The sequence below is a fragment of the Seriola lalandi genome, unplaced genomic scaffold (genome assembly GCF_002814215.2).
Source record: "Seriola lalandi dorsalis isolate HSWRI2012SDOR001 ecotype SW California unplaced genomic scaffold, Sedor1 jcf7180002054959, whole genome shotgun sequence".
In the NCBI taxonomy this organism is placed as follows: Eukaryota; Metazoa; Chordata; class Actinopteri; order Carangiformes; family Carangidae; genus Seriola; species Seriola lalandi.
The window spans coordinates 631,726-654,828 of NW_019525510.1; the positions used below are offsets into that span (position 1 = coordinate 631,726).

At 39.6% G+C, this 23,103-nt stretch overlaps 1 protein-coding gene across 1 annotated transcript in view; it reads right to left on the reverse strand.

Annotated features, from left to right (window-relative positions):
* The window catches only part of LOC111645918 (CUB and sushi domain-containing protein 1-like), a 282,987-nt gene that overhangs the window by 25,313 nt on the left and 234,571 nt on the right, over positions 1–23,103 (reverse strand). Inside the window, exons 50-61 of the mRNA XM_087170782.1 lie at positions 22,048–22,159; positions 18,798–18,986; positions 18,520–18,705; positions 17,784–17,981; positions 16,119–16,292; positions 13,616–13,789; positions 13,136–13,309; positions 11,219–11,407; positions 7,335–7,511; positions 5,029–5,214; positions 1,462–1,638; positions 646–831 (exon numbers count right to left, since the gene is read on the reverse strand). Of these exons, the coding sequence (XP_087026908.1) occupies positions 646–831; positions 1,462–1,638; positions 5,029–5,214; positions 7,335–7,511; positions 11,219–11,407; positions 13,136–13,309; positions 13,616–13,789; positions 16,119–16,292; positions 17,784–17,981; positions 18,520–18,705; positions 18,798–18,986; positions 22,048–22,159 (2,122 nt within the window). The remainder of the gene's footprint in view (positions 1–645; positions 832–1,461; positions 1,639–5,028; positions 5,215–7,334; positions 7,512–11,218; positions 11,408–13,135; positions 13,310–13,615; positions 13,790–16,118; positions 16,293–17,783; positions 17,982–18,519; positions 18,706–18,797; positions 18,987–22,047; positions 22,160–23,103) is intronic.

Genomic DNA, 23,103 nt, shown 5'->3' on the forward strand with positions numbered 1-23,103 from the left:
TATATATATATATATATATATATATATATATACTTGCTATTTGGGTTCAGTTGCTCAAAATCAATAATACTTTGCTTGCATCTCATAGACAAACACAAAACCATATCAGTAGATTAAGGATACATTTATACATAAATATGAATTATTGATTGGTGATGGGTTGCCAATATCAACTCTCAAAATTTAATTAAATGTTCATAATATGTGCTTGCCCACACCACACTCTACTTAAATTTATTTTCTATAGCATATAGTTCAGTACAGTTCAAGTTTTATAGACTGCACTTTTACATTTTTGGTCCTATTTTTTTATTTTGTTGATAGATGTTATTGATGTTAATTAAATCTTTCTACAAAATCAAACTATATCTACCATAATATTTGCTGCTAATGTTATGTTTTTGAAATGGTTATGTTTATTGTAAAATGTGTCTTTCATAACATATTCTATATACTTACATATTGTATATATTTTTCAATTACTCTTAAATAAAAAAAAATGGTATTGGCCTCAAAAGAACTACTATTGGCCGACTGTCCAGCAGATCCCTCGATGCAGATTCTATTTTAAGATAAATTCAAAAGTTGCTGTTCGTGTCCTGTTTTACTTGGGGAGTAGGTGCTATGAGTGTTGGTTCTTCTCACCTTTACAGTTGGGTTTGGTTTGGTTCCAGGTTCCATCTTTAGTGCAATGCAGAACACTTCGTCCAGGTCCAGGCTGTTCCATCAAGTGACCAGGGTTACAGCGGTAGGTCACTGTGTGGTTAAAGGTAAACTCACTTCCGAGATAGATCCCATTGGCTACCGGCCCAGGGTCTCCGCAACTGATCACTATGGGAGGTGGGAGAAATTTTATAAGACAAGTCACGAATACAGTAGGTGGAGTGTGTGTCGATGATGATGTTCCAGCAAGCCTGCAGTAGTGTAGAAGTGCACCAGGGAAGTGACATTCTTGGACTTCTAATCTTTCTTACTATATCTTACTGTGATTTCTAGCATAGTCTGAAAAACTATGTTTTTACTTCTCTCTGCCTGCCCCTTAACCTCGCCCTCCTACTCGACTTTCTCACCGTCTGCCTTCCTTAACTTCCCTGAAGCACATCTCCGCTTCATTTCATCTACCTCCCACCTTCTTTTTCTCCTTTTCCCTAAACCTCTGTCTGGCTCACTTAAACTACACAAGCTGAAAACTCAGACACAACAACCTTTCACAGTTTTGCATCTGCACAGCAGCAGGCTCCCCTAGTCCATGCACGATTTATGCTACTCTACTATATCCTTTGCTAAAAAAACAGTACTCTGCATATACCAACACTGATATTATTTGCAGAACTAGCTTCAGTGCTATAGCGAATAAAGCTAGTTCAAACTCTGCAAATGTTTCATGATAATGACTACATCCCTGCTGTTACCACTAATAAAAACAACAGTGATGAGGCAATACCATTAAACCTGTCCTACCCGTGCAGTCTGGGGGTTGTCCCGTCCATGTCCCATTTGTTGTGCAGTGTCTTGTGGTCAGGCCTGATGTTTTGAAGCCTTCCCAGCATGCATAAGCCACCGAGTTCCCGAAGGTGATGCCATCACTGAACACTATTCTGCCGTGTGCTGGGGTGCCAGGGTTACCACAGGATACAGCTGAGAATTGAGGAAATATTAAACAGCAGTGATTAATCATACTGATAAAATCAGTGTGAGCAATACTGTGTTGCTGTCACTCAAGGCTGATCAGCTGTGGGCTGAAATAATGAGATTATCACTGGAGTCAGCTGGAAATAACATAAAATATGAGACCTTGAGGTAGTGAGGCTGATTAATAAGTAAAGGTAGTTGGATTGATTCCCAGCACGGAATGGCAGATGTACAGCATTCCACTAGTGTGCTAGAGGCTGGTAATATATCTATAGCACCCACTATAAGTGCCACTGAGCAAAACACCAAGCCTTAAGATGCTCCAAGGTTCTGCGTGTTGTTAAAAAATGAGAAATGATGTCTGCAGATATGTGTGCAACAGCGTTTTGCATAAGATCATCATGGTTAGACGTCCAACAACTGTGGAAAAAACAGTTAGAAGAAGCATTGGTCATGCAGCAGGGTTGTGAAGCTAATTATCAGTCAGTACTTGTGGACAATGTCCTTCCATGATTATCTTGGGGAAAACAAAGTCTTAGCAATAAGAGCACAGAGGATACATATTTATAATTTGAGAATGGCTTTAGGCTTGACATTGCAACATGCATTAAGACACACTAGTGTTCATCTTCACAGCTGCTACAACAGGCTGTGCACTAAAGGCCATGCAGTGCGTTGTTCTCACAGTATTAAACTTTTCTTTTAGACAAGTCAAAGCCAAGGATCTTTATCCATCCCTTTGTTTTTGAACCACTGTTGGTCTGTAAGACAAAACTGTCAGAGAGGACACAAGAATGCAGAGGGATAAGACTCTACAGTAGCGATCCATCGATCTTAAGTTTGCTGGCGCAGCACATTAACAGAAGCGACAGGAATTAGCAACTAACCACAGCACATTTCACTAATAAGATCATGACAGCTGATGGCCTTTAACAATCAGACACCTATTGACAGGATTCATTAGTTAGAGCCCTTAAAAGCTCTGTCCAAGAGTGTGTGTGTGACAGGGTGTGTAGGTGGACATGAACATCATGCAAAGCTATGTGTGTATGTCTACAGCAGCAGTCTGTATTTGTGTGTGTATTTGTCTGGATGTGTGTATGCATTTCTTTGTGTTTTTGTCCCAGTGATAGATGTCTCATCCTTTCTGAATCAGCTTTTAACCACTATTAGCTTAATGAAAAACAACTGTGGACAGAAATAAATAATTAGCGTTACACAGACACACACACACACAAGGAAAAAGACACACACCTCTAAGGTGTGTGTGTGTGTGTGTGTGTGTGTGTGTGTGTGTGTGTGTGTGTGTGTGTTTGTGTGTGGGAGGGGTGTCTGTAAGGCTAAAAGGCTAGATTTTGATGTTAGTGATTCAGTACATGTAGGCAAACCATGACTCAATAGAAGTAAAATTCATTGCTAAACTGTCAGACAGTCTGAACCACACACTGTCCACAAAGCAGCTCAACTGCTTGATATCACTTCAGTTCAGAGTCCTGCGTCTTTTAGTACTGGGAGACGGTTGCTTCTGTTAGAGTTTTATTCCAAAATGAGATACAATCTGAAATATTGATCGCTGGAGTGAAAGAAAATCATTGCGGGTTTCTATTAACACATCTGAGTGATTTAAAAAAAAACAACTAAATTCTATGTAGCAATGATTGACATTTGTTTTTTTAAATGAAAAAACATTGGTCAAAATATATGGCACTTTGGTATTAAACATTTCAAACTAAAGCTGCAATTTAGTAGCCAAATATATTTAAAGTTATCTGAATAGATCCACTGCTTATTCTTCTCATTTAAGTAGGCTTGGCCTTTATGCTTTTCTCTGTTCTATATTTAGTATACCGGTGGTGTTCGGGTCACAGCCACACAATAATATATAAGAGTACACAAAACTGTATGACTCACGCTTCCTCCCGCTATCCACTAAAATTACTGCCAGAACAGTGGATCTATCTAACTCAATCTAAAATCTGCATCAGGGTACAACGGAGTTAATGTCAGCAGTGTTTTATTCAACCCACCTCACATAGTTGGTAATAGGGAGCATAACACAGGCAGCAGCTCAGGATTCCAGTGTGCCTAACGCACTTTGGGGACTCACTTTAATTTCCCCTACACTCCCATGGGTTTTAAGTGTCTTTGAAAACTGCTGTTGTATAGGATGCACTTTATTACCACAGTGCTGTGGAAGATCCAGCTCAGTCAGTCAGGAGTGAAACACTTCAGTCCTTTGTATGTGGGCCACACAGATATAAACATGCACATGCGCGCTCGTGCGCACTCGTGCGCGCGCGCACACCACACACACACACACACACACACACACACACACACATTTAAATCTCCATTTTTTTTGCAAACTGCTATTGCTGTGAGGCTCTTACATTATATGAACTGGATTTTTTTTCTGTTGAATGTCAAGTTGGTTATCGGTCAGTCTACATACCAAATCACCACTTAGGGTAAAGGTTTCTTCTTGTCTTGTGTGGCAATTGTATGAATTACAGACTGCAGTGGTTAAGTGAGAAATCAGATGAAGAATGATAATTCATAGTTTAGTTTAAGTTAAACTTCTGTACATAATGCATTTCACTATACAAATATACTCACTTTGCTTCATTTTATGAATTACATCCATCTCAATGCATTCATGTATAAGCAATGAGTAAGCTTCACCTACACAATAACTATAAAGTACAATGTAGACTGTAAAATGTATGTAATATGCTTTAAGGTATATTTGGCAATGGATTAGTTGCTTACTGTCAGTAGCATGTGCACCAAGCACCAAATGGCATCAAATGTCACCAAGTGATGTAGCCTGATGTTACATGTTATATTCTCCAAAGAAGAGATTAAGCTGTTCGACTGAGCTGATTTATTTTGACATTAAAGGCTGAATAATTAAGTCTATATGCCGCAAATGCAGGGTGCTGATACAAAATCTGCATAAATTTCTTTTTACAGCAGTGTTCTTTATAAAGTGGGTTGGGACCAAAATGTAACCTCAAAATAATTCAGGGATCACTTGCTATCAAAATGTATTATCATTTCTAATAAGAAAATTCATCATATGCTATATTGTCACAGCCTTTTAATAAAACAGTGTTAATGAAGTGTTCATATGAATGGAAAATAGTGTGTAACAGCCCATCAATATCTATTTTGACTCCAGGAAAATTTAATTGCTTTGATATTCAATATGAAATAACCAAGTGATATGGCAGAATTAAGAATGTTATGTCTATAAAAAATAAAGGTGGTGTGTATGCTGTTTGAAGTGTTAGTTGCAGTATAGGTTTCTAATGACTTTTGTCCCATCTGTCAGTAGAATCAAATTTTAACTTAGCCACACAAGTCAGGTAAATAGTCGTTGCGACATGTCCCCACCTTGACAGACAGGCTGCGTGCCGCTCCAGGTGCCATTGTGCAGGCAGGTCCTTTCAGCTGAGCCAGTCAGACTGTATCCCGCCTCACAGCTGAAACGCAACAGGCTCTTGGTTTTAAATTCTTGCCCTCCCAGACGGGCCCCATGGGGAGGGATCCCTGGGTCCCCACAGACTCCTGGACTTACACCTATGGTGAGAAAAGAGACATAAAGTTAATGTACTGGACACACATCAATAGCCAGACACACACACACCACTGAGGCAGCCAAGGACACCCACGTAGTTCTGAACTGATGAGACACGGCAACCACATGCACTGCAAAGCTAAATACACTCAGCTGCATTCAACTGATGTCCATTACCCTTCTAATAGGTTTTAGTGATTTTATGTAACTAAATGGTGAAACACAGGATCAGGAGGTTGTCTCACACTGGACCCACCATGCTAAAAATATATATGTGTGCATTCATGCTTCAGGTCAACAACATCCACTAAAAAGCATTTGCGATATTAGTCATCTCATAATCTATACTGCAGAAAATGCACAAATGTTTTGCGTACTCAGTCTTCCATATACAATGACACACACACACACACACACACACACACACACACACACACACGCATGTACCCACACACGCACACTTTGTAAAACTGTACTTTGCATTTAGGCTATGCCAAATTGTTCTAGCATTAAAAGCACTGAGCGTGTCACAATTTTAGCAGCTTAAGTTCCATCGGTAGGGATTTATGAGTTTAACAGGGTACAGCTCCAAATGCAGCGTCTTGCATCTCAATGAGGTCTTCAGCTGCAAGATGGATTCTGCCCTGCTGAGCGCTCTGTTTTGAGGCCAGCAGAGTAAGCTAATTGCATTTCAGCTGTAGAGACAGTTGATGCTGAGTTTGGAAATGATCAGTTGTAGTGTTGTGGGATCTGCATAAGCCTACTGTAGAGCAACACTTACAACCTGAGTAGCAAACCAGGACTCTTCCACTTCCTTTCCCCTGCCCGTTTCTTACACATGCCGCTCAAGCAGAGTTCTATACAGTGCAGCTCAGTTTAAACTGGTAACACAATTATGTCAATTTTGCAGTATTGCTCTGATGATAACGACATACTATTTTATCGAGATCACTTGGACGAGTGGGATTTTCAAACGGTGACGTTTTATTTTATTCAACGCACCAGCAAATTACTAGACTTTAGTATAATGCTGTTTAAAAAGAGTTAAAAAATGTTGAAATGCTTGGTACAGATTAGTAAATGGGTTAACTGACTTTAAGTGATTCATTCATTAAATTGTATACCATACTTCTGGTATGCGATTTGTGTCTGAAATTGTGGAAACTATCTGTCCTTGAACACATGCTCATATAGATTTATGTCTCAGTGCCTTTTTTCAAATTATACCACTGTGAAAAGTAAACTTCACCTATGCAGTGGCCTGGTTGACAGTCTGGCACTGTCATTATCTGCCTAAAGTACATCATACCCACAGATCTAAAGAACAAAAACACTTTCAAAGCACTGAAGCTTTAGTCTTGTCCCTCACTTGTAAGTTGCTTTGGATAAAAGCATCTGCCAAATGAGTAAATGTAATGTAATGTCATGAAATGCGAGTCTGGAATTTGCAATGAATTTCTGAAAGGCATCATATTTCACATATTTTACTTGTCAATATCTGTTATTGTCATTTAGCACAGCATAGGCTAAAGCTGACATTATGCAGTATGTTATGATGGAGCAACAACACACAGAAGACATCTTTAGTCTCAAGTGAAAAAACTCATTACAACAGACTAGGTGATGCTTTTGTTTTTTTTTTTTTTTTTTTTTTTACAGCTGAACCAGTTTTATCTCTTGCTCACTAAATAAACAGGTTTTATTCTTCAGTTCACTCTAAAGTCATAGATTTTATGTTTAGCAGTGATTTTATTGAATTAAAGTTATTTAGTATTTATTTATTTATTTAGTTTTATTCTGTTTTATTGTTACTGAAGTTGCTGTTTCGTATTTCAGTAGTTTTTATTTGTATTTTAATTATGTGGCCTCATCTATCCACATCACTTCCCCTGGCAGTGGTTTGGAGACATACTAGCTATGTCTGTCTGCTATGTTGTAAACATCTTCATTATTTAAATGGCATATATTGTAATTTCATGAAACAGATTTCCCTGTTGGCAGTCTCAGTCTCAGCACTGTAGAAAAATGAATGACAATGTAACTGACCAAATATCTAAGCTCTGCTATTCTACTAGCTGAAAACCACTATGGCATGCTGTTTCATCGACTGGTGTGCTGTTACCAGTGCAGTATGGTGGCGCTCCGCTCCACGTGCCATCCTCCTGACAGTGGCGAGTAGCGTTGCCGATCAGCACCCCCCCAGGCAGACAGGAGTACTGCAGCACGGAACTGTATGTCCAACTGTGGGTTCCAGAAACTACTGCATTTGGGGGTACACCGGGGTCTCCACAGGAAATAGCTACAGAGACAGTGATAGATTTTAAGAAAGAGAGAGGAGGTATTAGTGTGTGTGTGTGTGAGTGTGTCGGATTGTGTCCAACTATAGATTCCAGATACTACTGCATTAGGTGGTGCAGCTGGGTCATTGCAGTAGACAGTTAGAGGGATAGGGTGACAGCAAGGGAGAGGGTGAGATTAACTTGATAAGTAAAGGTAAAGTGTTTGTTGTTTTTGTTAGTGTGTGTAGTTGTGTCAAAGTGCACGCACGGGAAATAGAGAAAGAGAGAGGGATCAGTGAACTACATCAAGATAAAATGGAAAAGATAAAAAAAATTTCATTTACTGTCCAAAAAAACCCACAAAAACAGAGTTTTTTTTTTTTTTTTTTAAATAATCAAGACATTTAACTTACAAATCTTTTATCAACTGGATATTACATAGCAGGTTTCCTTTGCTTACCCCATTTATCCCCCTTTTTGGCATTTTTGCCTTAATTTGATGTAGAGATAGACAGTAAGTTTTTGGAAAGAGAGAGGGTATGACATGCAACAAAGAAACCCAGCTGGAATTGAACTGAGGACTTTGTGGTTATGTGGTAGGCACCTTAATCATTAGGTTAATGCCATTTGTAATTTTACAATATAACTTGTACACACATGATTATGGCAGTATTCCTGCCTGTATGGCAGTATATACACCACTCAAAACAATTAAGGGAACACTTAAATCATACATCGGATCTTGATGAATGAATTATTCAAGTTGGAAATCTTCACTGATGTACATTGTATAAATTGTTGAGAACAAAATGACGTAACAACGGTCAATGGAAACCAAAACCATCAACCCATTGACAGCTCCGGATTCACAATCACTCCCAAAATCAAAGTAAAAAAATTGAATTCACAGGCTGATCCAACTTCCGTCACGGCAACTCATAATGTGACTCAGCAGTGTGTATGGCCCCACGTGCCCGTATGCACTCCCCACAACATCTGGGCATGCTCCTGATGAGTGGTCGGATGGTGCCCCGGGGGATCTCCTCCCAGACCTGGATCAGGGCATCACTGAGCTCCTGGACAGTCTGCGGCGGTACTTGGCGGCGTCGGATGCACCAATACATAACGTTCCATAGGTGCTCAATTGGATTTAGGTCAGGGGAACATGAGGGTCAGTCAATGGCATCAATGCCTTCGTCACCCAGGAACTGCCTACACACTCTGGCCACACGAGGCCGAGCATTGTCCTGCACCAGGAGGAACCCAGGGCACACTGCACCAGCGTAAGGTCTGACAATGGCTCTGAGGATTTCATCCCGGTACCGCAGTCAGGGTAACGTTGGCTATGACATGGAGGTCTGTGCAACCCTCCAAGGATTTGCCTCCCCAGACCATCACTGACCCACCACCAAACCTGCCAGTGTGAACCTGCCAATCTAGCTGCACGGTGCTGGGCTGTGATCACAGGTCCCACTAGAGGACGTCGGACCCTTGTGCCACCCTCATGGAGTCTGTTTCTGACAGTTTGGTCAGAAACATGCACACCAGTAGTCAGCTGGAGGTCATTTTGTAGGGCTCTGGCAGTGCTCCTCCTGTTCCTCCTCGCACAAAACAGCAGGTAACAGTCCTGCTGCTGGGTTGATGCCCTGCTATGGCCCTGTCCGGCTCTCCTCGTGTCACGGCCAGTCTCCTTGTATCTCCCCCATGCTCATGAGACTGTGCTGGGAGACACAGCAAACCTTCTTGCGACGACAGGTATGGATGTGCCATCCTGGAGGAGCTGTAATACCTGTGCAACCTGACTGGGCTGCAGGTACCGCCTCATGCTACCAGTAGTGACAACGACACTAGCAAAAAACTAAACTGGAGAATAATTAGGCAGGAAGGATCAGGAGAGAGCAATTGTCTGTGTCTTGCTTTTGCCTCTCCATTGCACCTGTTGGCACTTTCATTTGCACCAAAGCAGGTGAAATTGATTCACAATCACTTGTGCTTCCTAAATGGACAGATTGATATCCCTGAAGTCCAACTGACTTGGTGTTATACTGTGATGATTAAGTGTTCATGTAGTTATGGCAGTAAACTTTATTTTTTAATGGGTTTAATTGAATTGCCTGAGAGAGAGAGAACCAATAACTCATCTCAAATTAAATTAAATAGTTAGAAAACTTAAAAAGAGTCACTCACCCTCTCATCTGTATCGAAAACTAGTTTTACAGAGCACAGGTTTCTGGAGGACACAGATGTGAAACTGCTCTCGATTTTCTATTTCTGCCAAATGACTGGTCCTCCGATATCTCCCCTTACCCCCAAATTGTATTACTTCATACCCCATGCCCCAGTCACCACCCCTCTCCCCCCAATTTTCAGATAACACCTTGTTTCTTGAATGTAATGCTCGATGCACAGACACTGGCGTCTCACCAGTCTCTGTCCCTCTCACTGATTCCTCATCTCTACCTCTCTGTTGCTGTGTCCCTGTTCTGCAGTCCTGTTCGCCTCTCTCTGTTTCTCTCTTAATCTCTGAACCAGTCTCCTTCTCTCTATATTGCTCTCTAGTTTAATCTCTATGTTTCTATCAGCCATGGTAGCCCTCTGACAAGAACGCCTGTTGCCCTAAGAGACACATGCTCATTTATTTTTCTGTACACACACACACAAACCTTTAATAATAATAATAATAATAATAATACATTTTATTTAAAGGCGCCTTTCTTGGCACTCAAGGACACCGTACACAGTTACACAAATTGAGATTAAAAACATATTAAGAATTAATTAACAACAATAAAAATTAAATATAAAAATAAAAACAATACAAAAGTGACAGTAGACAGTAGCAATGATGGTTGGAGTGGGACCAAACAGCTCGCAGACAGTGGATTCAAACGAGCTGGAGACGGGCACAGACACCGGCGAGACTTTCCACTTGTCGCGGTAAATTATCGCGAGACCTCCTGGACGGGCAGTAGAAAGAGCCAGACACATACGGACAAGATGTATGTCCTACCGTCCACATTGTGGACGAGAACTCAGGCAGTGTTCACCAGATAAACGTCAAGTGAGGCTCAAGCCGGAACAGAACAGATGAGCTAACAGTAAGCTAGTTAAGACTCACACGGACGTAGTGCCAGTAGATCGTAGAAATATTCCAAATGAAGGCAATTACAAGGTCCGATTAGGTTTATAGAAACTATAAAATAAGTCAGAACTTCTGAAAAGTTGAAAAAAAAATATTAAAAGTTAAAAAGTTAGGTTACCGGCGAGCAGCGGCAGCAAGTTGCGCCAGCGTTCACTCTTGTTGCCATGGTAACGGGAGCCTCTTTACTTTAAGCCTCTTTCTTTCATACTCTTGCCCTCCTTTTATGATTGCTCCCCCCCATTTTCTCCCTTTAACCCTCTCTTACACTCCCAGCTCCTCATTCGCTCCTCATCTTCCTCCCAGTGGCTCTTCAAGCCATTTCACTCCTCAAATTGCTTTTCCTGACAAATATAAAGAAAAATAAATAGAAATCCACCTACCTATGATGACTTGTGTTCAACACGACAAACCTTTGTACATATTTTTTTTTTATAGAATTCCAAAAAGTTTTTCTTTATATGGCTATGAATTTTATTCAACTTCTCTCTGTGTCTGTTCATCTCTCATTGGTCTCCTAACCCTGTATTGTCATTGTTCCTCTCAATTCAAATAATTTTCAAACTACCTGTATTTGTCCATCCATACCTTGGCAGCGAGGGATTGGTCGGTCCCACCGTCCATCATGCTGACATGTGAGAAGCGCAGAGCCCAGCAGGTAGAAGCCTCGTTTACAGTGGATTGCCACACTTACGCCATAGCTGAAGACTTCTGGGTAACGTAGGCCTGACTGGCGTACACCATTCTCCACATGGCCGGGGTCTGAACAGTTTACAACTGCAGAAGTGAGCAGAAAACACTGTTTGAACCTCCGGTATTAAAATAGTTAGTAAGTAGATACAAATGTTTCTCCACTTTCTTTAGGCAAGCATGGTTCACATGTAGCTAGGAAAAGTCAAGTCTACTAAAATAGTAGTACCTAAACACTACTGTTAAAACTGCAGTATTTAAAAGAGGAGAGGAGAGGAGAGGAGAGAAGTAAACTGAGATTATGGACATTTATTAATCATCATCATTTTGTGTCATCATCGACGGGTTTACTGTTGCATGACTGCATCCATCCATAAAATCTGATGGATAACATTGTGGGAAAGTAGCATAAACGCCAAGGGCACAAACTTTTTTGGACTAATTGTGAACAATGTGGCAAACAGTAAATATAGTGCTCTGTATAGTAAATAGGGAGGGATTTCAGATACAGCTTGTACCAATCAACAAAATAATCAATTCAGAATTAAGTGACTCTCCCCATGATGGAACTTTAGAGCATAACCACCAGAGAACAGGCTGAACCCTGAACCACAGTGTTGCAAATTCAGATCGTCCTTGTTGCTCTATCCTGCTTTTTTCTGAACTGCTCTTTTGTCATACCCTTCTTTGTTCTCTGGAGTTCTTCTTTGTTCTCTACTCTCTCCTCTGGTCCCTTCTACTCTGCTCTGCTCTCTGGGTGGATGCCAGTCCAATAAGAGTGGAGTTTGATTTTCCACATGTCACAGGGGAGACTGACATTCACTCAACTTCAAGTCCATGGGGGACATGGATATGGGTGTGTGTGTGCGTGTGTGTGTGTGTGTGTGTGTGTGTGTGTGTGTGTGTGTGTGTGAGTGTGTCTGGCACCCTATGGGAACAAAGAAAGTTTCAGTCTCATAACTGACAGCTGCTGCTGGGAGGGAGAGAGACACACACAGAAAAAGTGTGGGAGATGGAGAGAGCAAGCAAGCGAGAATGAATCCCTTCAATGGAAAACCCATGTGAGCAACTACACTTTATCGATCTGCTCTCATGACTTTGCTGAATGCCTGTGCGTTTGTGTTTTAGTATATCATAACAGTTACACAACCAGAGTTCTGCGGAGGCTTGTAGTATAATGTCCACGCATGGTTAGCAGAGGAGGGGAACATGTCTCTGGACATGTACCCAGCTGTGTGTGTGTGTGTCTGTGTGTGCACATTTAAATTTGTCTATTTATCTATTTATAGACACGTACACACATACCACACTGATTGTGGCTGAATACAGCTCAATGGTAAGTGTGTGTTTACACTACAATTATTTAGTTCACAATTTAACAGTCTGCTGGCAGCACATTTGCACAAAAATTTTCCAGTTGACATACTGTAGCTAGAAGCAAACTGAGCCAACAAATACCGAGTACATACTGACCATTTAAAATGTGTGGTTTAGTTGGATCTAATGTTTTTTAGAAACCATCATTCCATTTGATTACAATGACATCTTACACACCTGCTGTTGAAAGGTGGCAACATCAGTAGAACTATCTGAATGTAATTATTTCACAGTGAAAACAATGGATGCACCTGAAAGATGCATTACTGAATGACAAAGCACATTTGCACAACAGCTTTTTCTTGTTCTTCACATCTACCCACACCATCTTATCCTACTCTATGTAGTCTAATCTGCAGAACTGATTCAACTAATGCATCTATAGGGATGTACATGGGTATAAGTCCGTAACTCTGTGTTAATATATGTGTTTGTGACCTTTGCAGACAGGTAGGGGGCTGCTCCACTGCCCGTTGAGTCGGCACTGAGCACGAGCATTTCCGCTGAGGATGTAACCTCTGTTACAGGTGAAGTTGACAACATCATTGAGGTTGAACTCGCTGCCATTGGTCCGCCCGTTGGCTGGGTTGCCGGGATGACCACAAGTGATCGCTGAGGGGGTAGAGAAAAGTATCAGAAATTGCAGGTGTGGAAAAAGTATTATGTGCAGCATAATGGCATTTTTCACTTGATATCTTTGCAATATTTCCATTTTTTTTTTTGCTGGAACATATAAAGGTTGTCACTGAAAGAACAATTTCAATCCTGAAAAGCCTAAAATGTTTCATTTCATTTAAGATTCTTGTTTATTAAATAAGGAAATCGTTTTACTATATCTTTTCACAGTAAATGACAGAGCAGTAAATCATGATGCACTGCTGATGAACTACAATAGTTTTAGTATCACAAAGTACTTACGGACACAGACGGGAGTTGTTCCAGACCACCGATGGTCTTGCTGGCAGATTCTGACTGATGTGCCAATTAGGCGATATCCTAACATGCACTGGTACACCACTGTGTCACGGTAACTAGAGCCATCCCCACTAATGTGGCCATTGACTATCCGATCCGGAGAGTCACAGTGACCAGCTAGAGGAGACAGAATGATAGAGATCAATGCATTGTAATGAAAAACAACTTAAACTCACTCTCTTCTCTTTAAAGTCATTGGTGTTGGTTCAATGTTCCTGTAGTTATGGCCTTAACAAAGCTACTTTAGCTGATTGTCTGAGCAGTTACACTCCCAAACCACATTCAGGTGCTGTTTCTATACTCAAACTTCTAAATGGCGAGAGAGCGATCAGTGTTCAGAGACAGTGCAGCTCCGTGACCACGCAGCTCCGTGACCGCAGTCGTAACCGCAGTCGTAACCGCAGTCGTAACCATGCAGCAATTATAGATACTCTAATGGTCTGTTAAAATCAGCACATTTAAACAATTTCTCTGTGTTCTCTAAGTGGCCTTGAAGTACCACATCCTTTCATGATTCCCTTAAAACCTGAGCACGTAAATTGCAGGACACAACTCGAGGGCTTAGGTGTGGAAAATCGTTGAATTGTATTCAATACCATTTCAACTATTAAGAGACCAATCACCCGTTCCTGTGCCTCATGAAGTCAATGACTGAGGCCCAGTACCCTTTGATGTATTCGACATTTAATACAGTTTTTTCTGAAATGATTTGATACACTTTCTCGAATGATGATTGATATTGTGAAAACAGACGTATAGAAAATTGATCATTTTTCAAAACTTATGAGAGATTACTCCTGCTGATATTTCTACTTTTAACACTTTTAACAGCATCTCGGACCCAGCAGATATAAAAGTATAAAAGACTTTTATCATGAATACCAAAACTGTTTACAGCAGCAGACATGTTTGAGATTTCTTCTGAAGCAAATTGTGATTTATTGTGTCAATATCTGCACTTCCTGAATACAACACACAGAGGATTGAGCAAAACTACCACATGTTAAACACTGAAATACTGTAAATTATAGTCTTTCCAAAATTATGAGGAACAGATGTTTTGTTTGCATTCTTGAAAGAGACACATTTCTTCAACAAATATATAAAATTCCATTAAATCCGATTATATAAAAGGAGTTCCAGAGTGAAAATAACTGAGCATACAATCTATTTGTTAGAAACCTTGTGTTTTCTTATTTATGTCAGCATGAGACTGATATGAGCCCTTAATATAATTTTTGGGGGTTTATAAACTCAATACTTAAGAAAAACTTTATAAGAGGTACAATAGAACACCTCATATGAAATGACTTAACATAATCACAGCATAAAGATTAGTCACTTAACGTTGAAGGCCAATCAGAAGATTTTATCAGCTTGAATAAACAACATTCTGATGTGTGTGTGTGTGTGTGTGTGTGTGTGTGTGTGTGTGTGTTTTTAAATCCTAACCCAAATCTTGACAAATGCAGTACAGTTATCTGGCATTCAACCACATAAAAAACACATTTGTAGCTGTGTTTAAATAATGCTTTAGTGACTTTAAATTTAAACTCTTCTTACATCAATGTTTAGGTTATTTTGCCCACCCTTGTTAATATCATAATTTCAGAATAATAACATGAAGGTGGACACGCCTTAATTTACACATTCATCACATAAAATGTGCATCCTGCATGAAATTTCTTATTCTGTGTGTAACTCCACGGCTGAATCATTGGAGAAGAGTGTGCATGTAAAATCAGGATTAATCATCTCTGGTCAGCGCTTACTGAAGGTCTAAATCAAGCCCCTTAATGTATTAAGTAATAAAATGGCTCAGTAGTAGATCATTTGAGTTAAGGAGGCATGTGCACAGTTTATCTTACTTATTGCTGGTCTAATCTCCATAGACTTTACCTAGATTCCTGCAGTAATAAAACTTATGTATAAAATGTATGTATTCACACATTTCCATTAAAAATCAGTCTTTACAAAAACTTGAGAAACAGCCTTTCCCTCTGTACACCTGTTGAACAGAACATAGAGATACCACTACTTACAGCAGATAAATACAACAAGTTTCCACCACACTAGCCATTAATTTGGCATCACACAGTGAAATGTTTTGGGTTCTATATTATATATGATTGAAAATACCACCAGTCTGACACTTGATACCAGGCACTAAACACAATGGATGCTAAACAGAGCTATAAAAAATGTACAAAAAGTGATACTAGAGATCTTTAATTTAATAAGATTCCTGCAAGCCTTTGATTTAAACAGTTTAGACAAACTACACTTCATTACCAATACACTTGCCTTTGCTTCTTGTTTTTAATGATTCATACCCTTGAACCTGTAATTTTACTTTCATAATTGATCAAATTGTTAATTTTTATTCCAAGTGTCCTAAGACAGCTCATAACACAATGTACATTCTGTAACAATTAATGGACCTCACCTAAACACCTGGTTTCTGCACCACTCCACAGCCCGTTAGCACCGCACTCTCTGACATGTGACCCCACCAGCGTGTAACCATGGTTGCACATAAAGATTGCAGTTGCTCCGAATGTCGTCAACGTCCCCAGTTTGGTCCCAAAGGGTGGAGAAGGAAGCTCACCACAGGATATGACTGAATGATAAAAAAATGATAATAAGATCATGTCATTACAGAAACACACTGGAAGTTTAATATTATGACATAATCTTATGGGGCTAGTGGTATTGTTATATTTCCTGTTATGTCTACCATGTCTACCATTATGTCTGGATATAAAGTGGGTTATGCTGCCAAGTCTTCATAATGTTAGGTAAGATGGATAAAACACTACAAGACCTGAATTTAAAAACTGTATTTATTTAATGTTCCAATCTAACACCAGACTGAATTAGATTTAGGTCAGAAGATTTAAGATCCTTTTTCCTTAATATCCTTGGAGACATTGGTTTCAAACCACTAGCCAGCTTGAAGAATAGACACTCCTGTTAAACTTCCGATACCAAATCCAAATTCCAAGGTCAAAATAGTTTGACAACCACTAGTCTAATGTGAGATAGATTTCTATTTTTAATCAACTTCTCAAGTGTACACATTTCACTTTTTCATTGGAATACCATATATTATGCAATGCTAGGAAATTCTGTAGCCTATTGCCAAGTTTTCTAAGTCACAATGTTCTCGCACTACTTCACTTTATGAAATAAGCAGCAGAGGCACATTGCAGAGTAACACTCTATTTGAAAAACCAATGTTCCGCTGTTGCCGACATATACCCCACATTTAGGAAGCACACTCTGTTGAAAATAGTTATCACAGTCCCAAGACAGTGTGCATTGGTAAAGATCCCAAGGCATTTGGAAACACATATACCCCTGGTAACTAGTTTTAAAAAAGAAGAAGTAAGGGCAATGGATAAAAAACACACACACACACACACACACACACACACACACACAGAGACACACACACAGAGACAGAAAAAGTAGCTCCCTCTCAACCTGTCCCTTTCCTACTATCAAACCTACTAGACCTGCGGCAGCCAGTATTAAACACGGCCATGCTTGGCCACGGCTGCATGTTTCTTGGCGCAAAAGAAGCTAACTGTATCAGAGGAGGTACTTTTGCTGCTCTTTCCAAATGTTTTGTACCGGGGTGGACACACAATGTGGCAGTTGCTGCAATGCAGTTTTATTGTTTTGATGCTCATGCAGGTGTGTCTATGTGTATGTATGAGATGTCTTTTTTTATCCCTTGGTTTATATGGTTCCCTATCCATAAAAGTTGTTGGTTTAAGTAACTAACATATAAGAAGGACTGTGAAGCATTTCATGTATATGATTATACAGTATGTGGGCATGTATATTGACTGAGTTTAAAGGAATCTTTTAAATCCTAGATATGGCTGTATGCCTGTGCAGACTCATAAGTGAAGTTATATGCCATCCCAAGTGCCAAGGGAGGTGAACAAGAGCACAAAACATCATATCATAGTGCAGTTTTATTACCTTATTCAGAGAGGGAATGGGTCAGATGACTCTGAGCAAAACAAATCACACAGTAACAGGTGTGATTTCCTTTGCACAGGATAGTCATAATGGTGTTCATGTGTGTTTAAATACTTACTCTTGCATGTAGCTGGGTCATCTGATCCCTCCCAGGTCCCATTGGCAAGGCAGCGAAGAGTCCGATGCCCGACACCCAAATAGTACCCTGATGAGCATTCCAGCATCATCATAGACCCAAACTCTCCCAACCTACCATAGAGTAGGTGGTAGGTCATGTGGTCTGACAAGATGCTGTCAATGCTAGGGCAGTGGACCGCTGGAAAGTAAAATTTGTATCAAATTATGATTAAATGAAACATTATTTTACAGTTTTCAAACTTTCTTTGTTTAACTTTCAGTTTATATAAATGCCAGCACTAAATACCGCATGAGCCTGTATGATGCACAATTCATAACCTATGAAAATCTATAATCTTATCTAAAGGTCATCAGGAAGCAAAACTTTGAGGGAGTAAGGATCCAGTCCAACTTACTTGGTCTAAGTGATAGGCCTAAAAACAGCATCTATAACATCTATTTTAATTGATTGATTTATATTTACTCACAGATGCCTTACAATTCAACTTTTTTATCCCTGCTTTTTTGGATCTGGTTGGTTCTTGGTTTTTTAAAATACCATAATAACCAGGATACTGTACACTACAGACATTGTGCAAAGAAACTTTTTTTATGCATTAGTCATACAGTGGGGTCAAAAACTGCAAGATACGGTGAAAAGCTCTGAAAATAGCTAGTAAGTGGACCTAAAGATTTTTTCCTTGTCAGCTCATACTCTTGTCTAAAAAAAAACTTACGTAGACATCTGGGGGCTGAGGCAGCATTACTCCAGCTGCCATCCTCCAAACACACTGCTGTTATTGAAACATCGGGGTCAAGGTGGTAACCATGGTTACATTGGTAGGTAACCTGGCTACCAACAGTGTACTGGTAAGCATGGAAGCTGCCGTTGCCCGGTGACTGAGGAATCCCACACGAGATTGCTGCCACATGACAGAGACAGAGGAGTTGAAGAGGGCATTCCTCTGAGACAGCAAGTTTTTAACTCATGTCATCATCACTTGATGAATTTTACCTTGACAAAAAGGTGGTAGCGTATCCCATTGGAACAGCCCATTGGAGTGAAGCTTGCAGGTGGCATTGGCTGTGCCTACGAGGCGATAACCACGGTTACAAAAGAACTGAAGTCTGCTACCTGGACGGAGCTTGGTTCGGTTGACCACGCCCCCATTCACTGGAGGATCATTAATGCTACAGTAGGCAGCTGGAGACACGGAGAAACAATGAGAGAGACAAAGGGAGAAAAATTTATTTCTCTGGGTTTCTCAGTTCACAGGAAACTCTCCCAATTACTGGAAACATTGCAGCATTCATTCACCCATAACCAGGCATTTTGGATAAAATACATGTTGATCATCATCTATGCCCCTTATTACATTACAGCTGACAGCAGTGTCAGTGATTTTAGTCAACATATAATGACTCAAAAACCTGTGAGTTACAAACACAAGCAGAATACTCATACCAAATAAACTACTTTTTCTGAAACCCTTTCAAGCAATATAATGTTTTTGTCTTGCTGGAACAGAACATAAAAGCACAACTGTTAGAGCATGGATAACAGTCTAAACATCAGGCAGAACACGCCACAATGGACTACTTGGCTCTCCCTTCCCTGTCCGATGTGGTCATTGCTCCACCTGGTCTTGGCTCTTTTCCCTTTTGGCCTCACATTGGGGGAATGACTTTCCCACTCCAGTCAGGACAATAGAATCACTCTGTAATTTCCATTTTCATCTATAAACCTTTCTTTCCAAGAGGAAATGGCCCCTCTTTCGCTCACTCTATCTGCTCTAAAATCAATCTGCTCTATCTGCTCCACTAATTTTATATCTTATCAAAGCTTCTCTCTGACATGATCATTCACTGGTTGCAGAAACATTCAGAGATGAGGGCCCAGTCCTTCAATTCCTTACTACTGAGTGTTTATAATTTTAATAAAGGGACATGAACCCCTCTTGGATAAGATTTTATCTAAGGGCCTATATATCACAGGATCAGTTGTTGTTTAATGCTGAATTGCACTGGCAGTTTTATTGGGACTGTGGAGGGTTGAAATGACCTCCCTCCCAGTTTATAGGAAACACTTTGATTTGAATTCCTACATTAAGAAAAATCTCAAATAATGCTTCATACCTATATTAAACTGTGTTGCAATTGAGAGAAAAATAGATGCAGTACTTTATTAATCAGAGTGGGAAACGTTATAAGAAAGAAGTGTTGGAGAGAAATTATTATAAAACATTATAATGTTAATATTCTAACTGTGCCTATGTAGACAGGAGAGTAGGGACAGTCATAATAAGATATATAAAATACTTGAGGATAGATAAGGGCAGGACTGTGAACAATGCAGAGGCAATGAATGACACACACTCTATTGGGATACATTGTAGAATATTATTGTGCTTACATCATGGCGACATGCTAAAGAAACCAAACAAGAAAAGGTAACAATCATCAATACATTTTGGATAATGCGTTGATGGTTTGGTTTATTCACCCTTAATTAAACTTTAGGTCATCAAAAAAGCATCAGTACTGTTGGTATGATTACTTTCAGAGATTATAACCAATTTCACCAGACATTTGCCAGCCAATCAGTTATCAATCCACATAGAAACATGCATTATTGTGGAGGCCCAGTATTCATTAGGCCATGCAGTTGGTATCAGGCTGTTCCGTCATAAATCTACAGAGCCCATAGATTTAAGATGGCTTTACCCAAACAAAGAGCAGATACTGGGTGGTTTGACCCGGCCTTACATATAAATTATATTTGCATTGAATTTAAAATAGCTTTAGCTGATTAATACAAAACCTTCAATGAAAAAGTATAACAGCTTTGTTCTGTTGTATATGTTGTAAAAATATATATATTTTATATAATACATAATACTACCTATACTACTACCATTGTTGATACGTACTAAAAAGTTACTGACCCATACTTATTTACAGCCTGACCAATTCACCATATATATATAACACACATTCAAAAAGCATAAAAAAAACAACCAAAAAAACAGAGGATTGTAATTTCAAAGTGAATCACCATGAAGCCTCTACATAAGCAATGAGACTATAGCTGCGTTTAGAAAGGTCAGTGGATAAATAAATGTGATACAATTAAGAAAAATGGCACTAAGGTCATTTCACAGCTAAAGTGCATGGAGAATGAACAAAATGATAAGAAAAACGCAGCACTGACTGTTACAGACCAAACTGTAGGCAACACAGACCACACACACACATTAATGCACAGACACATACAACCTTGTAGTATAATTGCAAGGAGATAATACATTCTTTTCCCCTTATATTAATCCTAAAACATTAAACAAACAGCCCTTTAAAGACGTGGAGAAATTAAGAAACATAACTAATAATAATAATAAATAATTCCATGTTATAAGCAATTGATGAATATACATATTCGGTACAATATATAGCGCACTCTATGTGTGGTGTGTGTCAATGTAAAGCACACCAGAGCATGAATGGTGCCTAGGAAGTGAAAAATCTCTACCATAAATTTTTGTGCTCTGTATAGCTGCCGTTGTCAGGGCAATACAACACCATGGGGGAAAAGACAATACTATTACTTCAGGCCATTGTGCTGATATAACCCACAAACTAAAATATATTGCACATTTTCTCAGTATAGAGAGCCAGGAGACTGACCTTGTGACTCACTCCTCTCAAGCCCAAACAAGATCAGTGTGGCTGTAAATTGTATTTTCTATGACTGAGATTCGTGGTCATCTTCAACAAATTCTTCACAAGTTAAAACCCATGATTAAGTGGCTGCTAAAAAACCTCACAACCTGAATCCAACAAAGCTAATGGTAATCGCAGTGTTGGCAAGAACCTGCAGAGATAATACACTCAATCTGAAACAAATTGTCAAATTAACAAATTGGTCTTACTCATTCTCATTTGCTCCTAATTAGCCCGATGCATTACAAAAAGAACGTTTCCAATTATAAGTGTTTTCTAAATGATCATGGCTCATGTACCTACACCCTTGATGCATCAATTCATTTGCATGAGGAGAAAGGCATTTGGGTTTGCTATTTATGTAAGTAGATACAAAAGATTGTTCAGCATGGCAGGATGGGTACGAATGACATGTTTTCTTTACAAGGACACTCATCTCCTTGTTTGCCACACTCACATTGTAGCTTTCCTCCTTGACATGCAAGTAATGCATATTTACACACTAAGAAAGAAAGAAAGAAAGAAAATGACAATATTAAATGTACCTGAATATCGTATCTTGAATCCTCTCTTGTTGGTTGCATGGTCAGTGGACCATCGTAGATAGAGCTGGTTTGTTTTAGATGTGAAGAGATGTGTATAAGAGACAGCCGCACGCTAGCTCCAAAGCCGGGACCGAACCAGCGACCACGACCCGTCCTAATCAGGTTCGACAACTTCGTTGACAAACAGAGGGTGTTGGACGCCGCAAGACGCAAAGGGATCGTGAAGTACCAGGAATCCAGCATCATGTTTTTCCAGGATTTGTCAGCCTCGGTTCTGCGCAAACGAAAAGGATTTGAGGATGTGAAGAAACGTCTGCGGGACATTGGAGCTAAATACATGATGCTATACCCGGCTACGCTGAAAATAATCCACGATGGGGAGGCCAGGAGCTTCGACTCCCCCGCTGAGGCCGTGGCCTTTGTTGACACTCTGAGATGAACTACACGTGAGTCACTAGCTGATCTGTTTATGTTTGTGGGCAGGTTATCGGTCTGGACTAAAGGTTGTTTTGAACTTTGTTTATGAGCGGATCATACATCTGTATGATGGCTCACGGGACCAAAACTGAACAATTTCAAATGACAAACTTTGCCCTACTATCTTATGTTTATGGTGATTATGGGTGGCTGATAACATGGTGTAAGCCAATGTCATAGAGGGTACTTTTATTTATTTATTCATTTTATTTTATTTTATTATTATTATTATTTTTCTTTTTCCTGGAGGAGTGGGGATAAAGATTTTTTTTTTTTAATTTATTCATTTATTTTTTACTTATTTATTTTTACAAATTTGTTCATTTTGTTATTTGTTTTTTTTGTTTGTTTGTTTTTAATTTGTTTGTTTGTTTATTTGCTTTTCTTTTTGTTGTTTTGTTTTTGTCTCTTTCCCTCTCTCTTTTAGTTTATTCATTTATTTTTGGTCTGCTCATCCTTGTTCAAGATTGGATATTAATATCATTCTGGTGGTGTTGCTTGAGCTTGGAGCTGTAAGAGAAGTTAACCAAGTTAGTGTTTGGTGATGGAAGAGGTTATGGTAATCCCCTGGTTATCACT